General features: G+C 42.7%; 1 protein-coding gene across 5 annotated transcripts in view; it reads left to right on the forward strand.

The window, feature by feature from the left end:
• Positions 1–23782, forward strand: part of TRPM6 (transient receptor potential cation channel, subfamily M, member 6) — a 145636-nt gene that overhangs the window by 25035 nt on the left and 96819 nt on the right. For all 5 annotated transcript variants that reach the window (XM_014541274.1, XM_014541275.1, XM_014541276.1 and 2 more), the window contains exons 2-4: positions 17149–17228; positions 18810–18848; positions 20505–20682. In XM_014541274.1, the coding sequence (XP_014396760.1) occupies positions 17149–17228; positions 18810–18848; positions 20505–20682 (297 nt within the window). The remainder of the gene's footprint in view (positions 1–17148; positions 17229–18809; positions 18849–20504; positions 20683–23782) is intronic.

Consider the following 23782-nt stretch of genomic DNA (forward strand, 5'->3'; position numbering starts at 1 on the left):
GGTGGAGACCCAGGCTGGGCCTTGGTCTCCGAAAACGTGGTCAAACCTCACCCTGGCTGTCACTTTACATATTTTGTCTGGACTGGCACAGGGCATGTGCATGTACTATTTATTGAGCACATTGCATTTTAGGCCTATTACCAGGTGCTTAGCAAACGTGTGCGCTCCTTTCGGCAGAGTCTGGTAGTTTGGAGCCACATCACCTGAATTCGTTTCCCCAGCACCACCACTAGCTATGATCCTGGGCAAGTTGCTTAACCTCGGTGCTTTGACTGCCTCGTCTGGAAAACGGGATCATAGTTATAATTTGAAGATTAAATGAGATGCGATATGTGCAATGTACTTCTAATAATGCCTAACATATTTAGCAGGTGGCAAGGGTTTGTGACTTATTATTTCATCCTGGCAATAATCCTATGAGGTTTACCTATCACACCCCCCTCCCCCCACTCCCTCAATGGTTTACAGCAGGGGAGGAAAATGAAGCCAAGGAGAACTTTGTTAAAGATATGTAAATATGGTTAACAATACCAAGCTGTACTCTTAAAACTGGTGAAGAGGGTGAGTTCTGCATTATGTGTATTTTACCACAATTAAGAAAAAAAGATTTTTCACACAAAATCCATAGGGTGATTTACCCTATACTCTGAATACAGCGATTGAACCTACTGCTTCCAGCTGGGTTCCGCTTTTGCCTGGAATCCATGACTTTTGGGGTTGTGTAGTGGGGTAGCAGTGGACTGCCCTGGAAACTTCCTTCTAATGGACTTGGCACCAGAACATTGAGTGGGTCCCGTTGTTGAGGGCAGCCCAGTGCTGTTTTTCCTTTCTCTTCATGAGTGTTGGTATTTCCATATCTCTGTTGTTTACAGATAAAGTCCATGACTATTTTGGAGTGACTGCTTCTGAGTGACATGCAGTTGGGAGCAGTGAGAGTGGTCACTGTGTTTGCCTCAGAGATTGCATTCTTTCCTAGGGGTTGGAAGCACGTGTCTCTTCAAGAGCATCCCTGTCCATTATGATGGGAAACGAAGTCATTTATTCGGTAGCACGGACAGGTGCTTTCTCCGTTTTTCTTTTTTTAAAAATTTTGTTTTATTGCTTAAAGTATTACAAAGAGTATTACATATGTCTCCTTTCCCCCCCCCCCCCCCCCCCCCCCCCCCCCCCCCCCCCCCCCCCCCCCCCCCCCCCCCCTCCCCCTCCCTCTCCTCTTCTTATCCATGAATGAGTGAGATCATGTGGTATTTTTCCTTCATTGACTGGCTTATTTCACTTAGCATAATGCTCTCCAGTTCCATCCATGCTGTTGCAAATGGTAAGAGTTCCTTCTTTTTTACAGCAGCATAGTATTCCATCGTGTAGATGTACCACAGTTTTCTAATCCATTCATCTACTGATGGGCACTTAGGCTGTTTCCAAATCTTAGCTATGGTGAATTGTGCTGCTATGAACATAGGGGTGCATATATCCTTTCTGATTGGTGTTTTTGGTTTCTTGGGATATATTCCTAGAAGTGGGATCACAGGGTCAAATGGGAGTTCCATTTCCAGTTTTTTGAGGAAACTCCATACTGTCTTCCATAGTGGCTGCACCAGTCTGCATTCCCACCAGCAGTGCACAAGTGTTCCTTTTTCTCCACATCCTCTCCAGCACTTGTCGTTTGTTGATTTGTTGATGATAGCCATTCTGACAGGTGTGAGATGGTACCTCATTGTTGTTTTGATTTGCATCTCTCGGATGATTAGCGACTTTGAGCATGTTTTCATATGTCTCTTGGCTTTCTGAATGTCCTCTTTTAAAAGGTGTCTATTTAGGTCCTTTGCCCATTTTTTGATTGGATTGTTTATCTTCCTTTTGTTAAGTTGTATGAGTTCCCTATAAATGTTGGAGATTAGGCCCTTATCAGATATAATGTTGGCAAATATGTTCTCCCATGTAGTGGGCTTTCTTGTTGTTTTGTTGATGGTTTCTTTTGCTGTGCAGAAACTTTTTATTTTGATGTAGTCCCATTTGTTTATTTTCTCTTTAGTTTCCAATGCCCTAGGATCTGTATCGGTGAAGAAATTGCTTCGGCATAGGTCTGAGATTTTGTTGCCTTTGGATTCTTCTAGTATTTTTATGGTTTCCGGTCGTATATTTAAGTCCTTTATCCATTTTGAGTTTATTTTTGTGTATGGTGTAAGTTGGTGGTCTAGTTTCATTTTCTTGCATGTATCTGTCCAATTTTCCCAGCACCATTTATTGAAGAGACTGTCTTGACTCCATTGTATGTTCTTGCCTCCTTTGTCAAATATTAATTGAGCGTATTGGTTGGGGCTGATTTCTGGGCTCTCTATTCTATTCCATTGATCTATATGTCTGTTCTTGTGCCAGTACCAGGCAGTTTTGAGAACAGTGGCTTTGTAATACAGCTTGATATCTGGTATTGAGATCCCACCTACTTTGTTCTTTCTCAGGATCGCTGCAGCTATTCGGGGTCGTTTTTTGTTCCAGATGAATTTTTGGAGAGTTCGTTCTAGGTCTGTGAAATATGCCGTTGGTATTTTAATGGGAAGTGCGTTGAATTTATAGATTGCTTTGGGCAGTATGGACATTTTAATGATGTTGATTCTACCAATCCAAGAACATGGTATGTTCTTCCATCTCTTTATGTCTTCCTCTATCTCTTTTTTCAACGTCCTGTAGTTTTCTGAGTAGAGGTCTTTTACCTCTTTAGTTAAGTTTATTCCTAGGTAGCTTAATTTTTTTGGTGAGATGGTAAATGGGATTGCTTTTTTAGTCTCTCTTTCTGCAAGTTCACTATTGGTGTATAGAAATGCCATAGATTTCTTGGCGTTAATTCTGTATCCTGCTACATTGCCGAATTCTTTTATTAAGTCTAATAGTTTTTTGATGGAGTCTTTAGGGTTTTTTAAGTATAATATCATGTCATCTGCAAATAAGGACAGTTTTACTTCCTCTTTTCCAATTTGGATGCCTTTTATTTCTTCTTCTTGTCTAATTGCAATGGCTAATACTTCCAGTACTATGTCGAACAGGAGTGGTGAGAGTGGGCATCCCTGTCTTGTTCCTGTTTTTAGGGGAAATGGTGTTAGTTTTTGTCCATTGAGTATGATGTTGGCTGTGGGTTTGTCATATATGGCTTTTATTATGTTGAGGTATGATCCTTCTATTCCCACCTTGCTGAGAGTTTTTATCAAAAATGGGTGTTGAATTTTGTCAAATGCTTTTTCTGCATCAATTGATATGACTATGTGGTTTTTTTCCTTCAATTTGTTTATGTGATGTATCACGTTGATTGATTTGCGGATATTGTACCATCCTTGCATCCCTGGGATAAATCCTACTTGGTCATGGTGTATGATCTTTCTGATGTACTGCTGGATCCGATTTGCTAAGATTTTGTTGAGGATTTTGGCATCTATGTTCATGAGGGATATTGGCCTGTAATTCTCTTTCATTGTGTTGTCTTTACCTGGTTTTGGTATTAGGGTGATGCTGGCTTCATAGAATGAGCTTGGAAGTGTTCCTTCCTCTTGGATTTTTTGTAGTAGTCTGAGGAGGATAGGTTTTAGTTCTTCCTTGAATGTTTGGTAAAACTCCCCTGTGAAGCCGTCTGGTCCTGGGCTTTTGTTTGCTGGAAGCTTTCTGATGACTGCTTCAATTTCTTCCATAGTTATTGGCCTGTTGAGATTTTTAGATTCTTCCTGATTAAGTTTTGGAATGTTGTATTTTTCTAGAAATATGTCCATTTCCTCCAGGTTGTCTAGTTTGTTGGAGTAGAGTTGTTCATAGTATTTTTTAACAATCATTTGTATTTCTGTGGGGTCTGTTGTTATTTCGCCTCTATCGTTTCTGATTTGGTTTATTTGGGTCCTCTCTCTTTGCTTCTTGGTGAGCCTGGCTAGAGGTTTGTCAATCTTGTTTATCCTTTCAAAGAACCAGCTCTTGGTTTCATTGATTTTCTGTATTGTTTTTTTGGTCTCTATGTCATTTATTTCTGCTCTAATCTTTATTATCTCCTTCCTTCTGCTCACTCTGGGCTTTTCTTGTTGCTCTCTTTCTAATTCTTTGAGCTGTAGATTTAGATGATTTACTACCATTTTTTCTTGTTTGTTGAGGTAGGCCTGTAGAGCTATAAACTTCCCTCTCAGGACTGCTTTCATTGTGTCCCATAGGTTTTGGATTGTTGTGTTTTCATTGTCATTAGTTTCCAGGATGTTTTTAATTTCTTCTTTGATCTCATTGGTAACCCAATCAATATTTAATAACATGCTATTCAGCTTCCAAGTGTTTGAGTATTTTGGGTTGTTTTTATTGTAGTTTATTTCTAATATTATGCCCTTGTGGTCTGAGAAGATGCTTGGTATGATTTCAATCTTCTTGAATTTGGGGAGACTTTGTTTGTGACCCAATATGTGGTCTATTTTTGAAGATGTTCCATGAGCACTTGAGAAGAACGTATATTTTGTTGCTTTGGGGTGAAGTGTTCTGAAGATGTCAATTAAGTCCATCTGATCTAGTGAGTCATTTAGGATTGCTGTTTCTTTGCTGATTGTTTGTCTAGCGGGCTTATCCAGTGGTGTCAGTGGTGTATTAAAGTCCCCTACTATGATTGTATTGTTGTCGATCTCTCCTTTGATATCTTCCAGGAGTTTTTTTATGAATTTGGGTGCTCCTGCATTGGGTGCATATATGTTTATCAGGGTTATATCCTCTTGTTGTATTGATCCCTTTAGTATTATGAAGTGGCCTTCCTTATCTCTTGTTATGGCCTTCACTTTGAGGTCTATTTTGTCGGATATAAGTATTGCTACCCCAGCTTTCTTTTCCTTTCCATTTGCGTGAAAGATATTTTTCCATCCCTTCACTTTCAGTCTGTGTGAGTCCCTTTTAATGAGGTGGGTCTCTTGTAGACAGCAAATGTATGGGTCATGTTTTTTTATCCATTCAGCCACTCGATGTCTTTTGATTGGACCATTTAGTCCATTTACGTTTAAAGTTATTATTGAAAGGTACTTGTTTGTAGCCATTTCTTTTTTTGTGTGGCTGTTTTCTTTCTGGGCTTTTTATTTCTTCTTTTTACACCAGTCCCTTTAGCATTTCTTGCATTGCTGGCTTGGTGGTGATAAACTCCCTTAGCCTTTTTTTGTCTGTGAAGCTTCTTATTTCCCCTTCAATTTTGAATGATAGCCTTGCTGGATAGAGTATTCTTGGATTCAGTCCTTTGCTTTCCATCAGTTTGTAAATTTCCATCCATATTTTCTGGCCTGATGTGTTTCTGTTGAGAAATGGGAGATCCCTTTTATGTAACTTTCTGCCTCTCTCTTGCAGCCTTTAAGATTCTCTTTGTCCTGAACATTTGCCATGGTAATTATGATGTGTCTTGGTGTGGGTCTTTTTGGGTTCATCTTGCTTGGGACTCTCTGTGCTTGTGTGACATTTTTCTTCCCCACCGCAGGGAAGCTTTCTGACATTATTTCTTCAAATTGGTTTTTAATCCTTGTCCCTCTTCCTGTTGTTCTGGCACCCCTATTATTCGTATGTTGCTTCGTTTCATGTTGTCCCATAGCTCCCTTAGGCTCTCCTCCTGTATTTTAATTTTTTTCTCCAATTGCAGTTCAGTTTTGTGTGTTTTGCTTCCTGTCTTCTAATTCGCTAATTCGGTCCTCTGCTTCTCCTAGTCTACTGTTGAAACTTTCCATGGTGTTTTTTATTGCAGCTATATCACTCTTCATTTCTTCTTGATTCTTACATAAGTTATTGATTTTTTCCCTCCATCTGGTTTATGCACTCTAAGACCCTTATTCTCAGTTCTTTTTCTGACATATTGCATGCCTCTGTTTCACTTAGCTGCTTTCCTGACAATTCCTTCTTTTTTTTCCTTTGGGGGTTTCTTTGTCTATCCATTTTTGGTCTCACCAACTTATTTAGATGTTGAGTCGTACAGGGGCTGCTCCTTGGGTGGCAGTGGTTTCTTGGGCTGCAGTTGCTCCTCAACTGGTTGCAGTAGTGGCTGCTCCTCATTTGGCAGCGGCTCCTCTAGTGAGTGCTGTCCGCAGCAGTGGTGTCTCCTCTGGCTGGTAGGTAAGGCTGCTCACACAGCTGCTGTTCCTTGGACAGGGGTGGGCTGATCACGAGGCTGCTGCTCTTCAGGTGGGGGCGGGCTGAGCATGGCTGCTGCTCCTTGGACAGGAGTGGGCTGTTCACATGGCTTCTGCTCCTCGGATGGGCGCAGACTGCTCACGTGGCTGCTGCTCCTTGGATCGGGGCTGGCTTCACGCTGCTGCTGTTCCTCAGATGGGACAGGCTGCTCGTGAGGCTGCTGCTTTTTGGACAGGGGCAGGTTGCTTACAGGGCTAATGCTCCTCGTACGGGTGTGGACTGCTTGTGCAGCTGCTGCTTCTCAGATTGGGGACGGTCTGCTTGCATGGCTGCTGCTCCTCAGGCGGGAGTGAGCTGCACATGCGGCTGCTGCTCCTTAGATGGGGGCGGGACGCTCACCCAGCTGCTGCTTGTCGGACAGGTGCAGACTGTGTGTGGCTGCTGCTCCTTGGACCAGTGTGGGCTGCGCAGGGCTGCCGCTCCTCAGATGTGGTCAGTCTGTCTGTTCGTGTGGCTGCTACTCCTCGGACAGGGGCGAGCTGCTCGGGCAGCTGCTGCCCCTAGGCCGGAGTGAGCTGCATGTGCGGCTGCTGCTCCTCGTATGGGGGCTGTCTGCTCGTGTGGCTTCTGCTCCTCAGGCGGGGGATGGGCTGCTTGTGTGGCTGCTTCTCTTCGGGTGGGAGCGAGCTGCACATGTGTCTGCTGCTCCCTCGGACAGGGCAGGCTGTGTGTGTCTGCTGCTCCTGGGACCAGTGTGGACTGCGCAGGGCTGTCGCTCCTCAGACGTAGATGGTCTGCTCGTGTGGCTGCTGCTCCTCCGACTGGGGGAGGCTGCTCGGGTGGCTACTGCTCCTTGAATGGGAGCGGGCTGTTCGTGGCAATGCTGTTCCTCATATGGCTATGGGCTGCTCACACCGCTGCTGCTCCTTGTATGGGGGCAGGCTGCTCGTGCAGCTGCTGCTCCTTGGATGGGGGCAGGTTTCTCGCACACCTACTGCTCCTCAGACAGGAGGAGGGTGTGGGCTGCGCAGCTGCTGCTCCTCGGATGGGGGTGGGCTGCGTGGGGCTGCCGCTCCTCAATCGTGGGCAGGCTGCTTGTGCGACTGCTGCTCCTCAGACGGGGCAGGCTGCTCACGTGGTTGCTGCTCCTCGGACGAGGGAGCGGGCTGCTCACATAGCTGACAGCTGCTGCTCCTTGGACAGGGGCAGGCCATGTGAGGATTCTGCTCTTAGGCCTGGGGCAGGCTGCTCGCTGGGTGCTGCTCCTGGGACAGGAGAGGGCTGCTCACGTGTCTGCTGCTTGCGTGGTTGCAGTGCCCCGGGCTAAGGCATTGGGCCGGTCAGAGGGGAACACGCTTTGGAACTCACAGGAGCCTGCGCCCAGAGTGGCTGGAGACTCGTTGACCGTGGGACCACAGCCGAGGTAGCAGGTCCCTGGCAGGGGTGTCTGTAGGGTCCCAGGTGTTATCTGAGGGCACCCTGGGTGGGGGTGAGGCCTGGCTCCCAGTTACAGCAGCTCTCCTCTCTTAGTTTCCCCCTGCCCCAGGCCTTCACTACCCTATTGTCATTGTCCATGGATTATGCATATGCATACAAGTTCTTTGGTTGATCTCTTCCCACTCACCTACCATCCTCTGCCTTTCTTTTCTTTTTTTAAATATTATTTTTTATTGATTTCAGAGAGGAAGGGAGAGGGAGAGATAGAAACATCAATGATGAGAGAGAATCATTGATCGACTGCCTCATGCACACCTCCTGCTGGGGATTGAGCCTGCAGCCCAGGCATGTGCCCTTGACCAGAATCAACCCTGGACTCTTCAGTCCCCAGGCTGGGGCTCTATCCACTGAGCCAAACCAGTGAGGGCCACCATCCTCTGCCTTTCGATTGCCTCCAGTATGTACCCTGACCAGGGACCGAACTTGAAACCTAGGTATGTGCCCTGACTGGGAATCGAACCCATAACCTTTTGGTGTATGAGATGTCGCTCCAACTAATTGAGCCACACCGGTCAGGGCTGCCGAGCATGTTTTTAACTTTCTCATTGATTTCCCTCTGTTGCAACCATAAAAGGAACAGGATATAGTAATTATAGACTGTCTAGAAATATTAGCAGGGTGGTGGAAGAGTAAAGAATGAAGCCAAAAGTCAGAAAAGGTAGTTTTACTGCTGACTACATGCCTCTTGGCCTCAAATAGATTACCTCAGTTTCCTTATCTATAAAGCAAATGGCCACCATTTACTGGTTACTTCTTTCTGAGAGCTGTGCATGTGTTGAGTCAGACATTCCTTTGGAAAGCTGATGAAAGCAATAGCTCAGGGGCTGAAAAACAAACTAGAGTGGAGAGCTTGCCTGGTGGGAACTAAGGTGAGCTAGTGAGTGCAAGCTATGTTGATAAATGGCTGTCCACCTGGCCCCAGCAGATTGGTCCCAAGTTGGAATACAAACCTAGTATTGTCTTTTTTTTTCCTTGTTAAAGGAAATGCAGATGTACAGATTCTTTCCTGAATGTGAAACCTCTTGGTCTTTACATTTTACTAGTTGCTTCAAAAGATTTTTAGAAGTATATATTTTAATTGATTTCAGAGAGGAAGGGAAAGGGAGAGAAAAATAGAAACATCACTGATGAGAGAGAGAATCATTGATTGGCTGCCTCCTGCTCACCCCCTACTGGGGGATCGAGGCCGAAACCAGGGCATGTGCCCTGACTAGAATCTAACCCTTGGTTCGTAGGTTGATGCTTCAACCACTGGGCCATACCGGCTAGTGGTTTTTACACATATTTTATGAGTTGAACAAAACTGCTTTCTGCTTGTGAACAGAAATATATGTGTCTTTTGTTTTCCACTGTGGGTTGGTTTTTCCCTCATTTTGTCTGTTCCACTCCCCCTTTAACTTTTTTATTGATATTTCTTGAGATATAATTCATACATCATATAATTCACACATTTAATGTGTACAAGTTAGTGACTTTAGTATATTCACAGATGAATGTACTATACATTGTACATTCATCATCCCAAAAAGAAACCTCATACCCCTCAGATGTCTGCCCCAGTCTCTCTATCCCCATCAGTCCTAGGCAAGCACTGATCCACTTTCTGCCTCTATAGATTTGCCTATTCTGGGCATTTTATATAAATGGACTCAAACTATGTTTTTCTTTGTAGCTACCTTCTTTTACTTAATGTTTTCAAGGCTCTTCTATGTTGTAGCATGCATGACTATTTTATTTTTATTTAATATTCCATTACATGAATACAACACACTTTTGTTTATTCTACATTTAATGGATATTTAGGTTGTTTCTGCTTTTTGGCCATTATGAATAATGATGCTATGAACATCAGTGTACAAGTTTTTGTGTGGATATATGGTTTCATTTCTCATGGGCAGATACCTAGAAGAAGACTGGATCACATGGTAATTCTGTGTTTAACTTTTTGAGGACCTGTCAGACTGTTTTCCAAAGCAGTTGCACCACTCTGCATTCATACCAGCAAACTATGAGAATTCCAATTTCTTCCCATCCTTGCCAACACTTTGTATTGTCTGAATTTTTTATGATAGCCATCCTAGTAGTGTGAGGAGGTATCTCATTGTGGCTTGGATTTGAATTTCCTTAATGACTAATGATGTTGAGAGCTTTTGCATGTGTTCACTGGCCATTTGTGTATCTTTACATAAGTTATATTCAGATCCTTTATGTAGCAATGATTTTTGATCCAGCTCTTGAGATTTTCTCCTGAGAAATACACATATTCACACCCACACAAAACTTGTTATACAGTATGTAGGGGTTCATGACCCTCTTGCTATCACTCTATGGGTCTGAGGATACCCATAGAGGGCATGCTGCACAGTGGGGATTTTTTTCTGAACATTTCATATGCTTGATATTACTCGTTATTACCTACTGAGGACCTCATGGGATTTGTGTGGAGATCAGATGTTTAGGAAAGTGATTTTGTAAACTCTAAAACACTATACATTTTTAGGTATTGGTATAGGTGCAAGTTCTGCAATAAGTGATGGTGAAATGAAGCTGTTTAGGTGCCTCTGTTTGAATCCTAGTGTCACTTAAAAAAAAGTTTTTATTTATTTATTTTAATCCTCACTCGAGATTTTCACCATTGATTTGTAGAGAAAGAGTGGAAGAGAGGAAGGAGGGGGAGAGAGAGAAACATTGATGTGAGAGAGACACATTGATTGGTTGCCTGCAATGAGGTATGTGCCCTGGATCCGGAATTGAACTTGTGACCCTTTGGTCAGCTGGCCAACAGTCTAACCACTGAGCAAAACTGACCAGGGATGTTTTTATTTATTTTAGAGAGAGAGAAAGGGAGAGGGCGGAGAGAGAAAGAGAAACATGACTGAGAGAGAGAGAAAAATCAATCGGTTGCCTTCTGTGTGTGCCATGACCAGGGATTGAACCTGCAACAGGCATGTGTCCTGACTGGGAATGGAACTGACGACCTTTCAGTGTACAGGACGATGCTCAACCAACTGAGCCACACTGGCAAGGGCTCTAGTGTCACTTTTATGAAGTGCCATTATTATGTTCTTGGGCAAATTATTCAACCTCTCTGACTCAGTGTCCTCATTGGTAAAAAGGAGATAATAACTGCCCCCACTTCCCACCTAGGCACAGTTAATATAAACAAAGCCTTTGCATTGCCTAGGTGGGTGCATAGAATGTGCTGAATAAATTGTTAACCTGCTGTAGTGGTGGACTGAATGTTTGTGTCTTCCAATATCAGGAGTGGAAGCCCTAATCTGCAATGTGATGGTATTTGGAAGTGGAGCCTATGGTAGGTAATTAGGTCTTGAGGATAGAGCCCTCAAGAATGGGATTAGTGCCTTTATAAGAAGAGACACAAGAGAGATGATCTCTCTGTCTGCCACGTGAAGGTACAGGGAGGTCTTGGTCATTGTAAACCAGGAAGGGGGCTCTCACCAGAACTTGAGAATGAGGGCATTCTGATCCTGGATTTTCAGTTTCCAGAACTGTGATGTGAGAAATAAATGTGTGTTGTGTGTGTGTGTGTGTGTGTGTGTGTGTTTGTTTTTTTTGTATAAACTACCCAATGTATGATATTCTGTAAGAGTAGCCCAAACTGACTAAGATATCTGCTATTCCTATTATTTTACAGAATGGACCAGGTTATTATCTTAGAGTAGAACAGTTTAATCTTTGTGAAAACATCTCTCTTCTTTCTGGAGACCATAGATACCCTCTGTTGATCTTTCAAAGAGCCAAGAGCTTTTTTTTTTTTTTTTTAACTTTAAAAAAATATTTTTATTGATTTCAAAGAGGAAGGGAGAGGGAGAGAAAGATAGAAACATCAGTGATGACAGAGAATCATTGATTGGCTGCCTCCTGCAGGACCCACATTGGGGATCAAGCCTGTAACCCGGGCATATACATTGCCTGGGAGTTGAACCATGACCTCCTGGTTCATAGGTCATGCTCAACCACTGAGCCTCCCCAGCTGGGCCAGCCAAGAGCTTTTTGTAAATTAAATCTTATAATATTAGAAAAGGGAATTTTCCTCCCAGCAGTATTTTAAGTCCCTAAGCACTGGTATTTTTCTAGGAATTTGACCATTTCATCCACATTGTCCAACTTGTTGGCATTGAAAGGGCGAGGGCTACGCCCTCCATCTTGCCCCGAATCCTCCATTTTTGGGCAGCAGCCATGTGCTCAGCAAGCAGCTTCTTCCCGGAAGCCCAAGCCTCTGCTAGCCATGCCCAGGATTTCTTTAAACTAACCAATGACAATCAAGGGACGTGCGCGCCATAGATATGACCACATCCTGTGTAACGAGACACCGACTTGCGCCTGGCCAGTCGGCAGGGCCCACAGTCCTCTCTCCTCCCCTTACTCCAACCCCCCTATTAAACCCCTCTGCCCACAGGGCTCTGGCGCTCTCTCGGCTGCTTGCCGCTGCGTCGGCGAGTGTGGCTGACCCGGGGCCCAAACTAGTTTGAATAAAGACTCTCTGCTTTTGCATCGGACTCGGCTGGCTCCCTGGTGGTCTATTGGGGATCTTGAAATCTGGGCATAACAGCATATAGTTTTTAAGAGTATTTTTTTTTACAATCCTTTGTATTTCTGTGGTGTTAGTTGTTACTTCACTGCTTTCATCTCTGATTTTGTTTATTTGGGTCCTCTCTCTTTGTTTCTTGATGACTCTGGCTAACAGTCATCAATCTTGTTTATTTGTTTAAAGAACCAGGTCTTGGTTTCATTGTTCTTTTGTATTATTTTTTTAGTCTCTATGGCATTTATTTCTCCTTCCTTCTACTTACTCTGGGCTTTTCTTGTTCTCTTTCTAATTCTTTAAGTTGTAAGGTCAAATTATTATAAATTTTTATTGTTTTTTGAGTTAGGCCTGTAGTGCTATGAACTTCCTTCTTAGGACTGCTTTTGTTGTGTCCCAAAGATTTTGGGTTGTTGTGTGTTCATTTTCATTTATTTCCAGGAAGTTTTTGATTTATTTTTTTATCTCCTTGGTAACCCATTCATTGTTTCATTTAGCCTCCATGCGTTTGCATGTTTTTGAGTGTTTTCATTGTAGTTGATTTCTAATTTCATTCCGTTGTGACCTGAGAAGATGCTTGATATAATTTCAGTCTTCTTGAGCTTGTAGAGACTTGTTTTGTATACTAATATGTGATCTATGTTTCCCTCTCATTGATGTTTCTATCTCCCTCCCTCTCCATTCCTCTCTCTCAAATCAATAAAAACATTTAAAAAAACCTTTTTTTCTTTTCATGCTTCCTTTCCTAGTTCTTTCTCATTCTTTTAGCAAAGACTTTGAATTTGTTTACATCAAACATTGGGTTGTCACCATCAGATTTTAAGAAGTAAAATCTTGTTGCAATGTTCTTTCTGCTGTGCTTCACTGACAAAATAAAAGGAGTAATCTCCGTTGTATGGAGGACATAAAATTGACACAGAAATTCCTCTGAGAGAAAAATCTGTAATTTTGACACCCTAAAAAGCTCCAATGCAGGAATACTTTCAGTGAAGGAATACTTCATGTGGGTACTGCTGGAGGATTAGTCTTTAGACATGTCTTTGCAATTCCCACCCCAGCCTCAGGCCTGTGATTGGATTTAAAATTTGATTATGTTTTAGGTTGAGGCATAATTGTGACTAACACTCAGCTTGAGACCTACACAATTGCCCGTCTTTGTCCTCTGCCTTTTCCTCCCCCAAATAACAACAATGAACAAAAAACACCTCCCTGTGTATAAAAACACACACCCAGTCAATAAAGATTGCCACTACGGTTGCAGAAATGGCATAATCTCCACTGTCAACTACCACCACCTTGACAGTCTACTGCTCCAGTGGTAGAAGACAGCACCTTGGTTATTTGTCCTCCATAGATTGTACTACTGAGATAAGGGAGTTGTAGGAGGAAAGTTTCAAGTTCTTGTTAATCACACAGGTGTCCTGTTTACACCTTTGGAGGGAAATTGTATAGGAGTCCTGAGGTTCTATTTTAAGTGTGTTAATTTTGTTGCTCATTCAGCAATCATTGGGTTGGGCCCTGGGGCAACAGAAAGAACTGGGCCTGTGGAAACGAGTCTAGTCCGGGAAAGTAGACCTGTGAAAGCCATTTGAAGTATGAGAGGTCCTAGGTGGAAAGTTTGGAGATCAGGAAGTACTTTTCTATGACAATTAAAAACATCAAAGTTAGCCCGGCTGGCATGGCTCAGTGGTTGAGCATCGACCTATGAACTAGGAGGTCACAGTTCGACTCCCAGTCAGGTCACATGCCTGGGTTGCAGGCTCGATCCCCAATGTGGGGTGTGCAGGAGGCAGCCAATAATAAATGATTCTCTCTTGTCATTGATGTTTCTATCTCTCTCTCCCCCTCTCCCTTTCTCTCTGAAATCATTAAACAAACAAACAAACAAACAAAAAACAACATCAAAGTTAAGATCCCAGGCCACCAACCAAAAGCTAATTTTACCTTTCATATCACCGATGGTAAGTTAAACTTTATTGAGTCTTAGTAAGTCCCAGAGGGAATGAAAAGCCTTTAATTTCTCTATGCTTTCACCAGCCCTGTTGTTACTGGAAAGGGGACCTGGCTCTGAACGAGTCTGTCCAGGGCCAGCCGGTAGTGTGTGGATTCTTGCCTTCATGCGGGAAAAATTTCATAATATGAGTCCAGATGTATATCTGGCCTCTATGAGAGCCTACAGACCTGTAAAGAACTTTTCTAAGAGCTTATTTGAGCCCAAACTGATGCCAGTTGCCAGGAAGCAAGGTCTCATAATCTTGTTAACTCTCAGGTAATCCAATACTGCCTTGCTTTCTTCCCCCTCATTAGTTCCCTCCTGAATTTCAAATGCATAAAGGAAATGGCAAAACTGTCATTCTTGGGATTACAGGATAGTTAACAAGATTACGTGCTCTTTTGAGGGTGGTTGCTTCTTTCTAGAGGGTTTGTAAAGAGAGGATTACTCTGGCATTTCAAAGGTGTGTTACCTCGATGCACAAGAACAATGGACAGGGCTGGCTGGAAGCAAAGACAAACCTTTTACTAAAAAAGTTATATGTCTAGGGAGTGATTACCCACCATGATCAGATCAGATCACCTGGGAGGTAACTTTCCTTAGAATCCCTTTTTGTCTACAGCCTATAAGTTAGGGACCCTTTTTTGGAGCTGTTTTTAATTCTTTATTGGTACACATGAAGCTTAGTGATTCATTTATTATCTGCTTTCTCCTTTTTTCTATATTTCTTCAGAGCTTGTCTTATTTATTCTAGAATTCCCAGTATGCAGCATAGTATCCCAAAATATTTGTTGAACGAATTCAGATACTTAGAAATTCAGAATGAAGAGCTATTTGAGGGCATACCAACTCCCCTGTGGCACATTTCTAGGGAAGGGATAGTTGCTGAAGCTCCCAGAGAGAAACTTTATGAGAGTTGAGTTCGTTTTGGAGGATCTGTCTTTATGTGGGTAAGAGGAGTTCGGAGAAAGCCTCTCTGCATTTGCTGGTTTTCCAGTACCTACAGCTGAGCATAAACAGTATACCCAAGCAGCATATTTCAGGGTGACATGCCTTGAGCTCCTTCATAATCATCTTGGAAACTATGGACAGTGTGATAATTAGGTTTCACAGCTGGATTTGTAACATGTTTTCTGGCCCAGTGCATTTCCTTCAATTGTAGGATGAGAGGAGGTATAAGAGTGGGGTGGGGACTGCACTAATGTAGGGTTTGAAAAAGCCCCCTTTTAGATTCTAGAATGCTCACTGCCATTTCATCATTGCTCTAATACATATGTATGTATTGTGGACAAAAAAAGGGGCTCTGTAGTAAAACTGATAAGTCCTGCCCACCTGGCATGGCTCAGTGGTTGAGCATCGACCTATGAACCAGGAGGTCACGGTTCGTTCCCAGTCAGAGCACATGCCCAGGTGTGGGCTCCATCCCCAGTGTGGGGCATGTGGGAGGCAGCCAATCAATGACTTTCTCTTGTCATTGATGTTTATATATCTCTCTCTCACTCTCTATTCTTCTCTGAAATCAATAAAAATATATTTAAAAAACAAACAAGAAAACCTGACAAGTCCAGTGACAGAAAGTAATGTCACAGGGTAATCTGATAATAAATTCCTAGCTGGGCAGGTCATGGTGGGTAGTCATGCCTCAGACATAACATTTTTAGTAAAAAGTTTCTCTTTGCCTTAAGTAAGCCCTATCCATTTTTCTTGTGCATCTAGGTTAAAACACCTTTGAAATGTCAGAGTAATCCCTTTTTTTCCCCAGATCCCTCAAGAAAGCACATAGTCTTAACTATCCTGTAAAGCAAGCCTTCCTTTGCTTTCTTCCACCTTCAAGTGACCTCCCTCCCTCCCTTCCTTCCTTAATTCCCAATGCATAAAGGCAACTACAAAACTCTCACTTTGGGGAGCATTTGAGATCTTGCTTCCTGGCAATTGTTGTTAGTTTTGGCTCAAATGCATTCTTACAAAATTTTTCTACAGGTTTGGATGTTATTTTTCACTGACTGGACAAAGTTATATCCACACACGTTTTTATGCCATATAGAGCTAAGATATCTTCATATTAGAAGGCCAAGCTCATCAGCTGTTTGGGTTCCACTTGAATTTAGGGACAGTTATAGGCTGTGCAATCAGAAGCAACACAGCCAACATTAAGCCATGTTTACAGACTGTGTAACGAATTAGCAACTAAATAAAGAGGTAAACTGAGGCAAGCTCACACTAGCAGAAAGTGAGTTTACTTGAGAATAGCAGAGTGATTGCAGTTTGTGGAACACATGCTATAGCAAAGTACAGGCAGTTCACTGAGGGCTTGGGACAGGCTGTATTTGTGGGCAGGGTGTGCCAAGCGGGGGAAGTCCACCCAGAGTCCAAGCAGTGAGTTCATTGGTTTGAGGATGGGAAATGATTCTTGGCCAGGAGATAAGTCTCAGTCATCAGGCATTTACAGGAAATCAGTCTCTCAGTTAAGTTCTATTCTTCTGAGGGTGTATTCTCCATTTTATATCCTCTGGTCCCATGTTATATTGGAATTTTTTTTTTTTACAGAATCTTGTTGAGGTTGCATTTCTCTGATACTCTTGCCAGCTTCCTATGAAATCTTAGCCATTGTGGGACTTGATGAGTGAGAATTTTGAAGTTTGAGAGCTTTATATTCCCTCTGTAGGATTATGCTGTAAGATGTAAAAATGATTTATAGCAGAATTAAGGGAACATATCAGTTATATCTTTACTTCCTTGCTAGAGTTTTCGAATTTAGGGATCTTTCGCTAAGATGAGATTATGAACCAGTAAACTTTGTGAATATCTTTGTGTTCACATTTGCCTTATTGGTGTCTATGTGGTCTGTAATAGAAGCCAGTAAATGCTTGGCCTGTTTGGGGTTGGTCTTGCCATTTTAATTAGTAATCACACTACCTAAATATATCTTGACTACCTGAACTGCTGTGGTTACACTGCTTTCTCACATAATTGAAATATAAAAATAATGACACTCTCTGTTCAGTCCCAGAAATCCTGGATTGAAGGTGTGTTCGACAAGAGAGAATGTAACAAAATCATACCCAGCTCCAAAGACCCTCACAGGTACAATTTTTAATTCCATTTTTCTTTTTAAAGTAACACTACTTGGAGGACTATTTGTGGAAACTTAAGAGATATGACTTGTTTAAAGGATTTGTTAAGATCTATAAAGTTAGTGCTAATTCTTAATTGATGTTTGTTTGTCTTTATAAAAATAGTACATGATTACTAGAGAAATCTGATAAGAACAGGAACTTGTCAATTTTGTACCTCACTCCAATCCCAGGGCCTATTGACAGTGCCTGCCAAATAGCAGGCTCCTGAAAAACATCTGTTTAATGACTGAATGAAATGTAAAGAAAAACACATTCATCCTAATGACATCACCCTGGTAGAGCCACTGTTAATATTGTGGTAGATTTTCCTCTGTTTTATTTTTTATGCTCCTGTTCCTCTTAGTGGGAGGAAAGATTTCAGGAAATATCTTGTGTTTACATCTATTCCATTGGTTTTGGATAAAAAATTTACAACTTCTGAATATTGAATATTCAAATTACTGTGAATGTTCCTTATCCTCCACCAAAGTGTCTGTGGAAACAGTAACTGGGATATTTCAGGACACTGTGCTCAGTTTATACAAACAGTTAATTTCAGCCCCATTTTCCTCCCATAGGCTTTTTGCTTGAGCAGAGAATGGGCAGCAGAATAAGATGATTAGAGCCTTTCTACTCAGAGTTCTTGATAGCCCTCTGGAAGATATACCGCTAGAACAAAACTCAAAACAGCAGCTAGTGAAACATAGGAGCAGGATGGGTTACAGAAAATCTCCCAGTGTGGTTAGGTCCTTGAAATAAGATGGCATGTTATTGTCCTTGGAAAAAATAAATTACTAAAGGAAAATAGAAGAGCAGTGTAGTTGACCTTTGAACAATGTGCGGGTTATTTGCACTGATCACCTGTGCTGTCTAAATGTATAACTTTTTAAAAATATATTTTTTATTGATTTTTAGAGAGAAAAAGGAAGAGAGAGAGAAAAACGAGAGAGAGAGAGAGAGAGAGAGAGAGAGAGAAAGAGAGAGAAAGAGAAAGAGAAAGAGAGAGAGAGAAAAAGAGAGAGAGAGAAACGAGCCCACAACCCAGGCAAGCTCTGAATGGGAATCAAACTGGCAACCTTTTGGTGCATAGGATGATGTCAAACTAAATGAGCCACACTGGCCAGGGCAAAATGTATAACATTTGACTCCCTTAAATCTTAACTTCCTTCACTGTCTGAGGGAGATTGATTCCAGGACCCCTTTGGGTACCAAAATCCATGGATACTCAAGTCCCTTATATAAAATGGCATAGAACAATGAATGTAATTGGCCTTCTTCATTTGTGGGTTCCCAACCTTGGATCAAAAATACTGTTGAGCCTGGCTGGTGCAGCTCAGAGGTTGAGCATTGACCCATGAACCAAGAAGTTACCAGTTTAATTACCATTCAGGGCACATGCCCAGGTTGCGGACTTGATCCCCAGTAGGGGGCATGCAGGAGGCAGCTGATGGATGATGTTCCATGGAAGATAACAGATATTTACTGTATAAGCATTAAATATGTCTTCAAATACGTCAGTAAACTAACAGATATCATTTCTTTAATTTAGATGTACTGCAGGATGCCAGGTCTGCCAGAATTTAATCAGGTAAGACAGATAAATAAGATTTCTTTAAATTTTTAGGCACTGTGTTTCAAATTCATTGGAATAGTTTTCACACATCTTGAATGGACTCAATGAAAAGGCCTTAATGGTGCATTTTATTTCCTTTGCAAGGGAAATTTAAAAAATGAAATGAGATATTTTTGAAGGAGTGTGAATTGATTATTTGAATGTAATAGGTTACTTGAATTTCCCAGACATGTAAATGGCTAAAGGCCCTTGACAAGAGCTTCTACCAATTGAAGTACTTATAAAGCATTACATGTTCATTTTATTATCTTGCGTTTTATTTGGATAATGAAGATGCTTTGTGCACATACAACACTGTATTTAATTTATGACTTGTAAGAGACGTATATGTCTACCAGGCTCCAAGTCTGACACTAATTCTGATGTGTGTTTTTCCAACACCAAGTGTCAGATCCCACAGGTTAAGAGCTCAAGACTGCTCCCCGCCTCCTACTCCCCACTTCAGATGCCAGTTGAAAGTCTAAATCAGGGGTCCTCAAACTACGGCCCGCGGGCCACATGCAAATACAAATATTGTATTTGTCCCCGTTTTGTTTTTTTACTTCAAAATAAGATATGTGCAGTGTGTATAGGAATTTGTTCATAGTTTTTTTTTTTAAAACTATTGTCCGGCCCTCCAACGGTCTGAGGGACAGTGAACTGGCCCCCTGTTTAAAAGGTTTGAGGACCCCTGGTCTAAATTGTCAGTGCTTCTGATGGCTGGGCTATAGATTGGAAGTTCCCATGACCCCCTCCACAGTTCAGTTAATTTACTAGAGCAGCGTATATAACTCAGAAACATTTACTTACATTTACCAGTTTATGATAAAGGATATTATAAAGAATACAGATGAACAACAAGATGGAAGAGATGCATATGGCAAGTTATGTGGGAAGGAGTACAGAGTTTCCATGTCCTCTCCAAGTGTGCCACTCTCTCAGCACCTGCACGTAACCACCAATCCAAAGCTCTCTGACCCCATCCTTTTGGTTTTTTATGGATGCTTCATTACATGGGCATGATTGATCAAATCAGTGGCCATTGGCGATTGAGTCAACTTGCAGAACCTTTTATCACCCCTTCCAAGTAGGTTTAAGAAGCTCTGTGCCCATGTATATTGGAGATTTTTAGTTTTTATTTTTAATTATTTTATTATTATTAATTTTTAATCCTCACATGCGGGGGGTAGAAGGGGGAAAGAGAGAGAGAGAAAGAAGGAGGGAGGGAGAGAGAAACATCAGTGTGAGAGAGATAGATGGATTGGTTGCTTCCTGTCCTGAGCCTGAAACTGAGGTCCATGGCCTTGACCGGGAATTAAACCCACAGTCCTTTAGTCCACAGGCCGATGCTCTATCCACTGAGCCAAACTGGCTCGGGCTCAGTATTCTTTTAAAACATTCTCCCAATCATTGTAATGTGCAGCTAACGAGGTGAACCACTGAGGGTGTTTCTAAACTTAGAAGATTATCCAGTGTGAAAAAATCCAATATAAATCTTAATGAGACATTTAAAAATTATTAATGTATGTCACCTATACATTGCATTAGAGAAATGTAGAAACATTACATCTATTTTCTATCCTGAAATTGTGTTCTTTCTATTTTGAAATGGTTTTTTACTCCAAATTTAAGGTGTTACTGTGGGCGATTGATTGGAGACCATTTTGGGATGGATTATAGCTGGACCATGTCAGCTGCCAGTGGTGGTGAACATGAACAATGGTCTGTTGAAAAGCACACAACAAGAAGCCCTACAGATACCTATGGTACTATTAATTTCCAAGATGGCAAGCACATCCACCATGCCAAGGTTGGTTAATAACCCACATTATATTACTGGTTTCTCACAGAGGATATAACCTCCACATTTTATCTCCTAATTATATCACCAAGTGTAAATGATCAGATGACCAGGTTTTGTTGCAAAGTAGATCCATATTATTAACCTCTTGACCTGACCTTTCTTTTCCCTTTATGTCTGAGAGGCATTCTTCCTTTCCCAAGTGTGGTATGGCCAGTTCTTTTTTGGATTGAGCTCTTTCAGCGAGCTTATGCCCTCCGTGGAAGATGGCTTATTGCTCTTGAGACAGTTGCCAACGGGCTGCTCTTATGGAATGCAGAAAGTTACTACCAAACAGCAGGCATTAGCTGAAGCATGGTCCTAGCAATTATTACTGATGTGTGGCTAGTCATGCCTACTGTGTCCTTGTGAGAGCCTCTTCTCAGGAAGAAAATGGGGGAATTTCTTTCTGCCCTGAATTCTAATACTGGGCTCTCCAGGCCAATTTTTCTCATGTTCCTAATATGGTAAATTTGCACGTGATTTCCATAGTATTGACAGGTTAGCTATCTCCCAGATGTTTTTTCTTGAGCTTGTTAACCACATGCTGATTTATTAGAGGCAGTTTTCCCAGGGGAAAAGCTGGGTGGAGAGCCCACATCAGGAAAGCTCAGAATCAGCTAAATTCTGGAGTGTGACTATCAGTTTGATGGGTTCGAAACAACAGTTCCTCATAATGAAATCCTATATAATAAAGAGGTAATATGCAAATTAACCCTCATACCCTCACAAGATGGCTGCCTATGACCAGGCAGGCAGGGGGGTTAGTGAGGGACGACCAATGACTGAACAAGCAGGCTGTGTGGGACGACCAGGCTGGCAGGGGGTTAGTGAGGGACGACCAAACGACTGAACAGCAGGCTGCATGGGGCGACCAGGCCAGCAGGGGGGTTAGTGAGGGACGACCAAATGACTGACCAGCAGGCTGTGTGGGGTGACCAGGCTGGCAGGGGAGCCGTGAGGGGCAACCATGCCAGCAGCAGGGGGCAGTTGGGTGCTACCAGGCCAGCAGGGGGGGCAGTTGGGAGCTACCAGGCCGGCGGGGGTGGGGCAGTTAGGGGCAACCAGGCTGGCAGGGGGGCAGTAAGAGGCAACCAGGATGGCAGCAAGGGGCAGTAAGGGGTGACCAGGCCAGTGGGGGGCAGTTAGGAGCGACCAGGCCGGCAGGGAGGGGGCTTTCTTCCTCCTTGTTGCCTGAGGGATACAGAGGTGTAAGGATCGGGCCTAAACCGGCAGTTGGACATCCCCCAAGGGGTCCCAGATTGGAGAGGTGCAGACTGGGCTGAGGGGACCCCTCCCATGCAGGAATTTCGTGCACCAGGCCTCTAGTCATAATATAATTTCACAATATAGTTCTACAGTAACCTGCATTTCCAGTTATTAACACTCTTGCATTTAACTTTGTGCATTTTCTTTAGCTGGCAGGAAAACTGCCATTATTCTCCTCTCCAATCCTTTTTGGAAGCTGATGCTTAATATGTATGTAATTACACTGTAATATTTTTCATCTATTTGATAAATATTTATTGGGTGCCCATATTTTACTATGCCCCAAACAGCATGTGTTCCATGTACTAACATTGGTTTTGTTGGGGAGGAACAAACTTTCTTCTACCTTCAAGGTTCTCTGGCTGGTCTGATAGTCAAATAAACATGAGACAAATCAGTAAGAGAAAATAATCAAATGTAATACATACTTATGTATGGGAACCCTGCATACACGAGAGAGTCAGAGCCCCGTAAGCAGGAGATGCTCAGAGGTAGAAAGGGGGATCTTGGTATATAAGACATCCTGAGCTAGGGATGAGGTAATGCATCTGGGGGCTTCAACAGATCATTGCAGGGTGATAGAAGTTTGTCCTGCCCTATAGATAGCAGTTAAATGGAGGGGCTGAAGTTTCTCTTGAGCCTGAAGCTAAAATTGCCTTTAGCTCAAAGTAATCTGCATACCACTGAGGCACATCTTGGGGTGGCCGTTCTGAATCCCCACAGTTACAGTCTAGTGAAGGAAACAGGAAATAAATATACAATTACCACAGAGGGTGGGGATGCTCTGCAAAGGGAATACAGGTTATTTGAGAGAATAAAAAGGTTAACTCCTGCTTTTCTGAGGCTGTGGCAAGGAAGCCATCTGAAAGTAGGAACAGCTACACTGAGACCAGAAAGATGAGTGAGATGTTGGGTGTGTGGTGAGGCTCATGGTTAAGACCACTCCAGGCAAAAGCAATACCTTGTGCAAAGGCCAAGGTACATTTGGGAGAACTGAAAATATGGTTAGACAGACCCCCTGATCACGAATACATTTCACACTTAGCGTTTGGCTCCTGTTCCATCCCATGGCAGCTGAGTGAGTGTTATTTGATCTCCAGAAGGGAAGTGTCTGCTCTTTATATTTGAGCCCAGAGTTGCCCTTCAAGTTTACCGTGAGCAGCAGGGAAGCTTGGAGAGCTGGGTTTTCATCTCCCTCCACTGCATTGGCCTTCCCAGTTGTTTCTCTCTACCACCACATCCCACAAAGGATTGAAGGTGAATCTTGGCCAGGCTGAGTCTACCTAACCTAGGGAAGGAGTTAGTTATAAAGGAGGAGGAGGGGAAAGAGTCATTAACCTTTAGCACAGTCTTTGGTTGGCCTTGTGGAGAAAGACTCTGGTGGCTGATAATTTTCTGGGGGCTTCAACAGATCATTGCAGGGTGATAGAAGTTTGTCCTGCCCTATAGATAGCAGTTAAATGGAGGGGCTGAAGTTTCTCTAGAGCCTGAAGCTAAAATTGCCTTTAGCTCAAAGTAATCTGCATACCACTGAGGCACATCTTGGGGTGGCCGTTCTGAATCCCCACAGTTACAGTCTAGTGAAGGAAACAGGAAATAAATATACAATTACCACAGAGGGTGGGGATGCTCTGCAAAGGGAATACAGGTTATTTGAGAGAATAAAAAGATTAACTCCTGCTTTTCTGAGGCTGTGGCAAGGAAGCCATCTGAAAGCAGGAACAGCTACACTGAGACCAGAAAGATGAGTGAGATGTTGGGTGTGTGGTGAGGCTCATGGTTAAGACCACTCCAGGCAAAA

This window comes from Myotis brandtii, unplaced genomic scaffold (genome assembly GCF_000412655.1).
Source record: "Myotis brandtii unplaced genomic scaffold, ASM41265v1 scaffold266, whole genome shotgun sequence".
In the NCBI taxonomy this organism is placed as follows: Eukaryota; Metazoa; Chordata; class Mammalia; order Chiroptera; family Vespertilionidae; genus Myotis; species Myotis brandtii.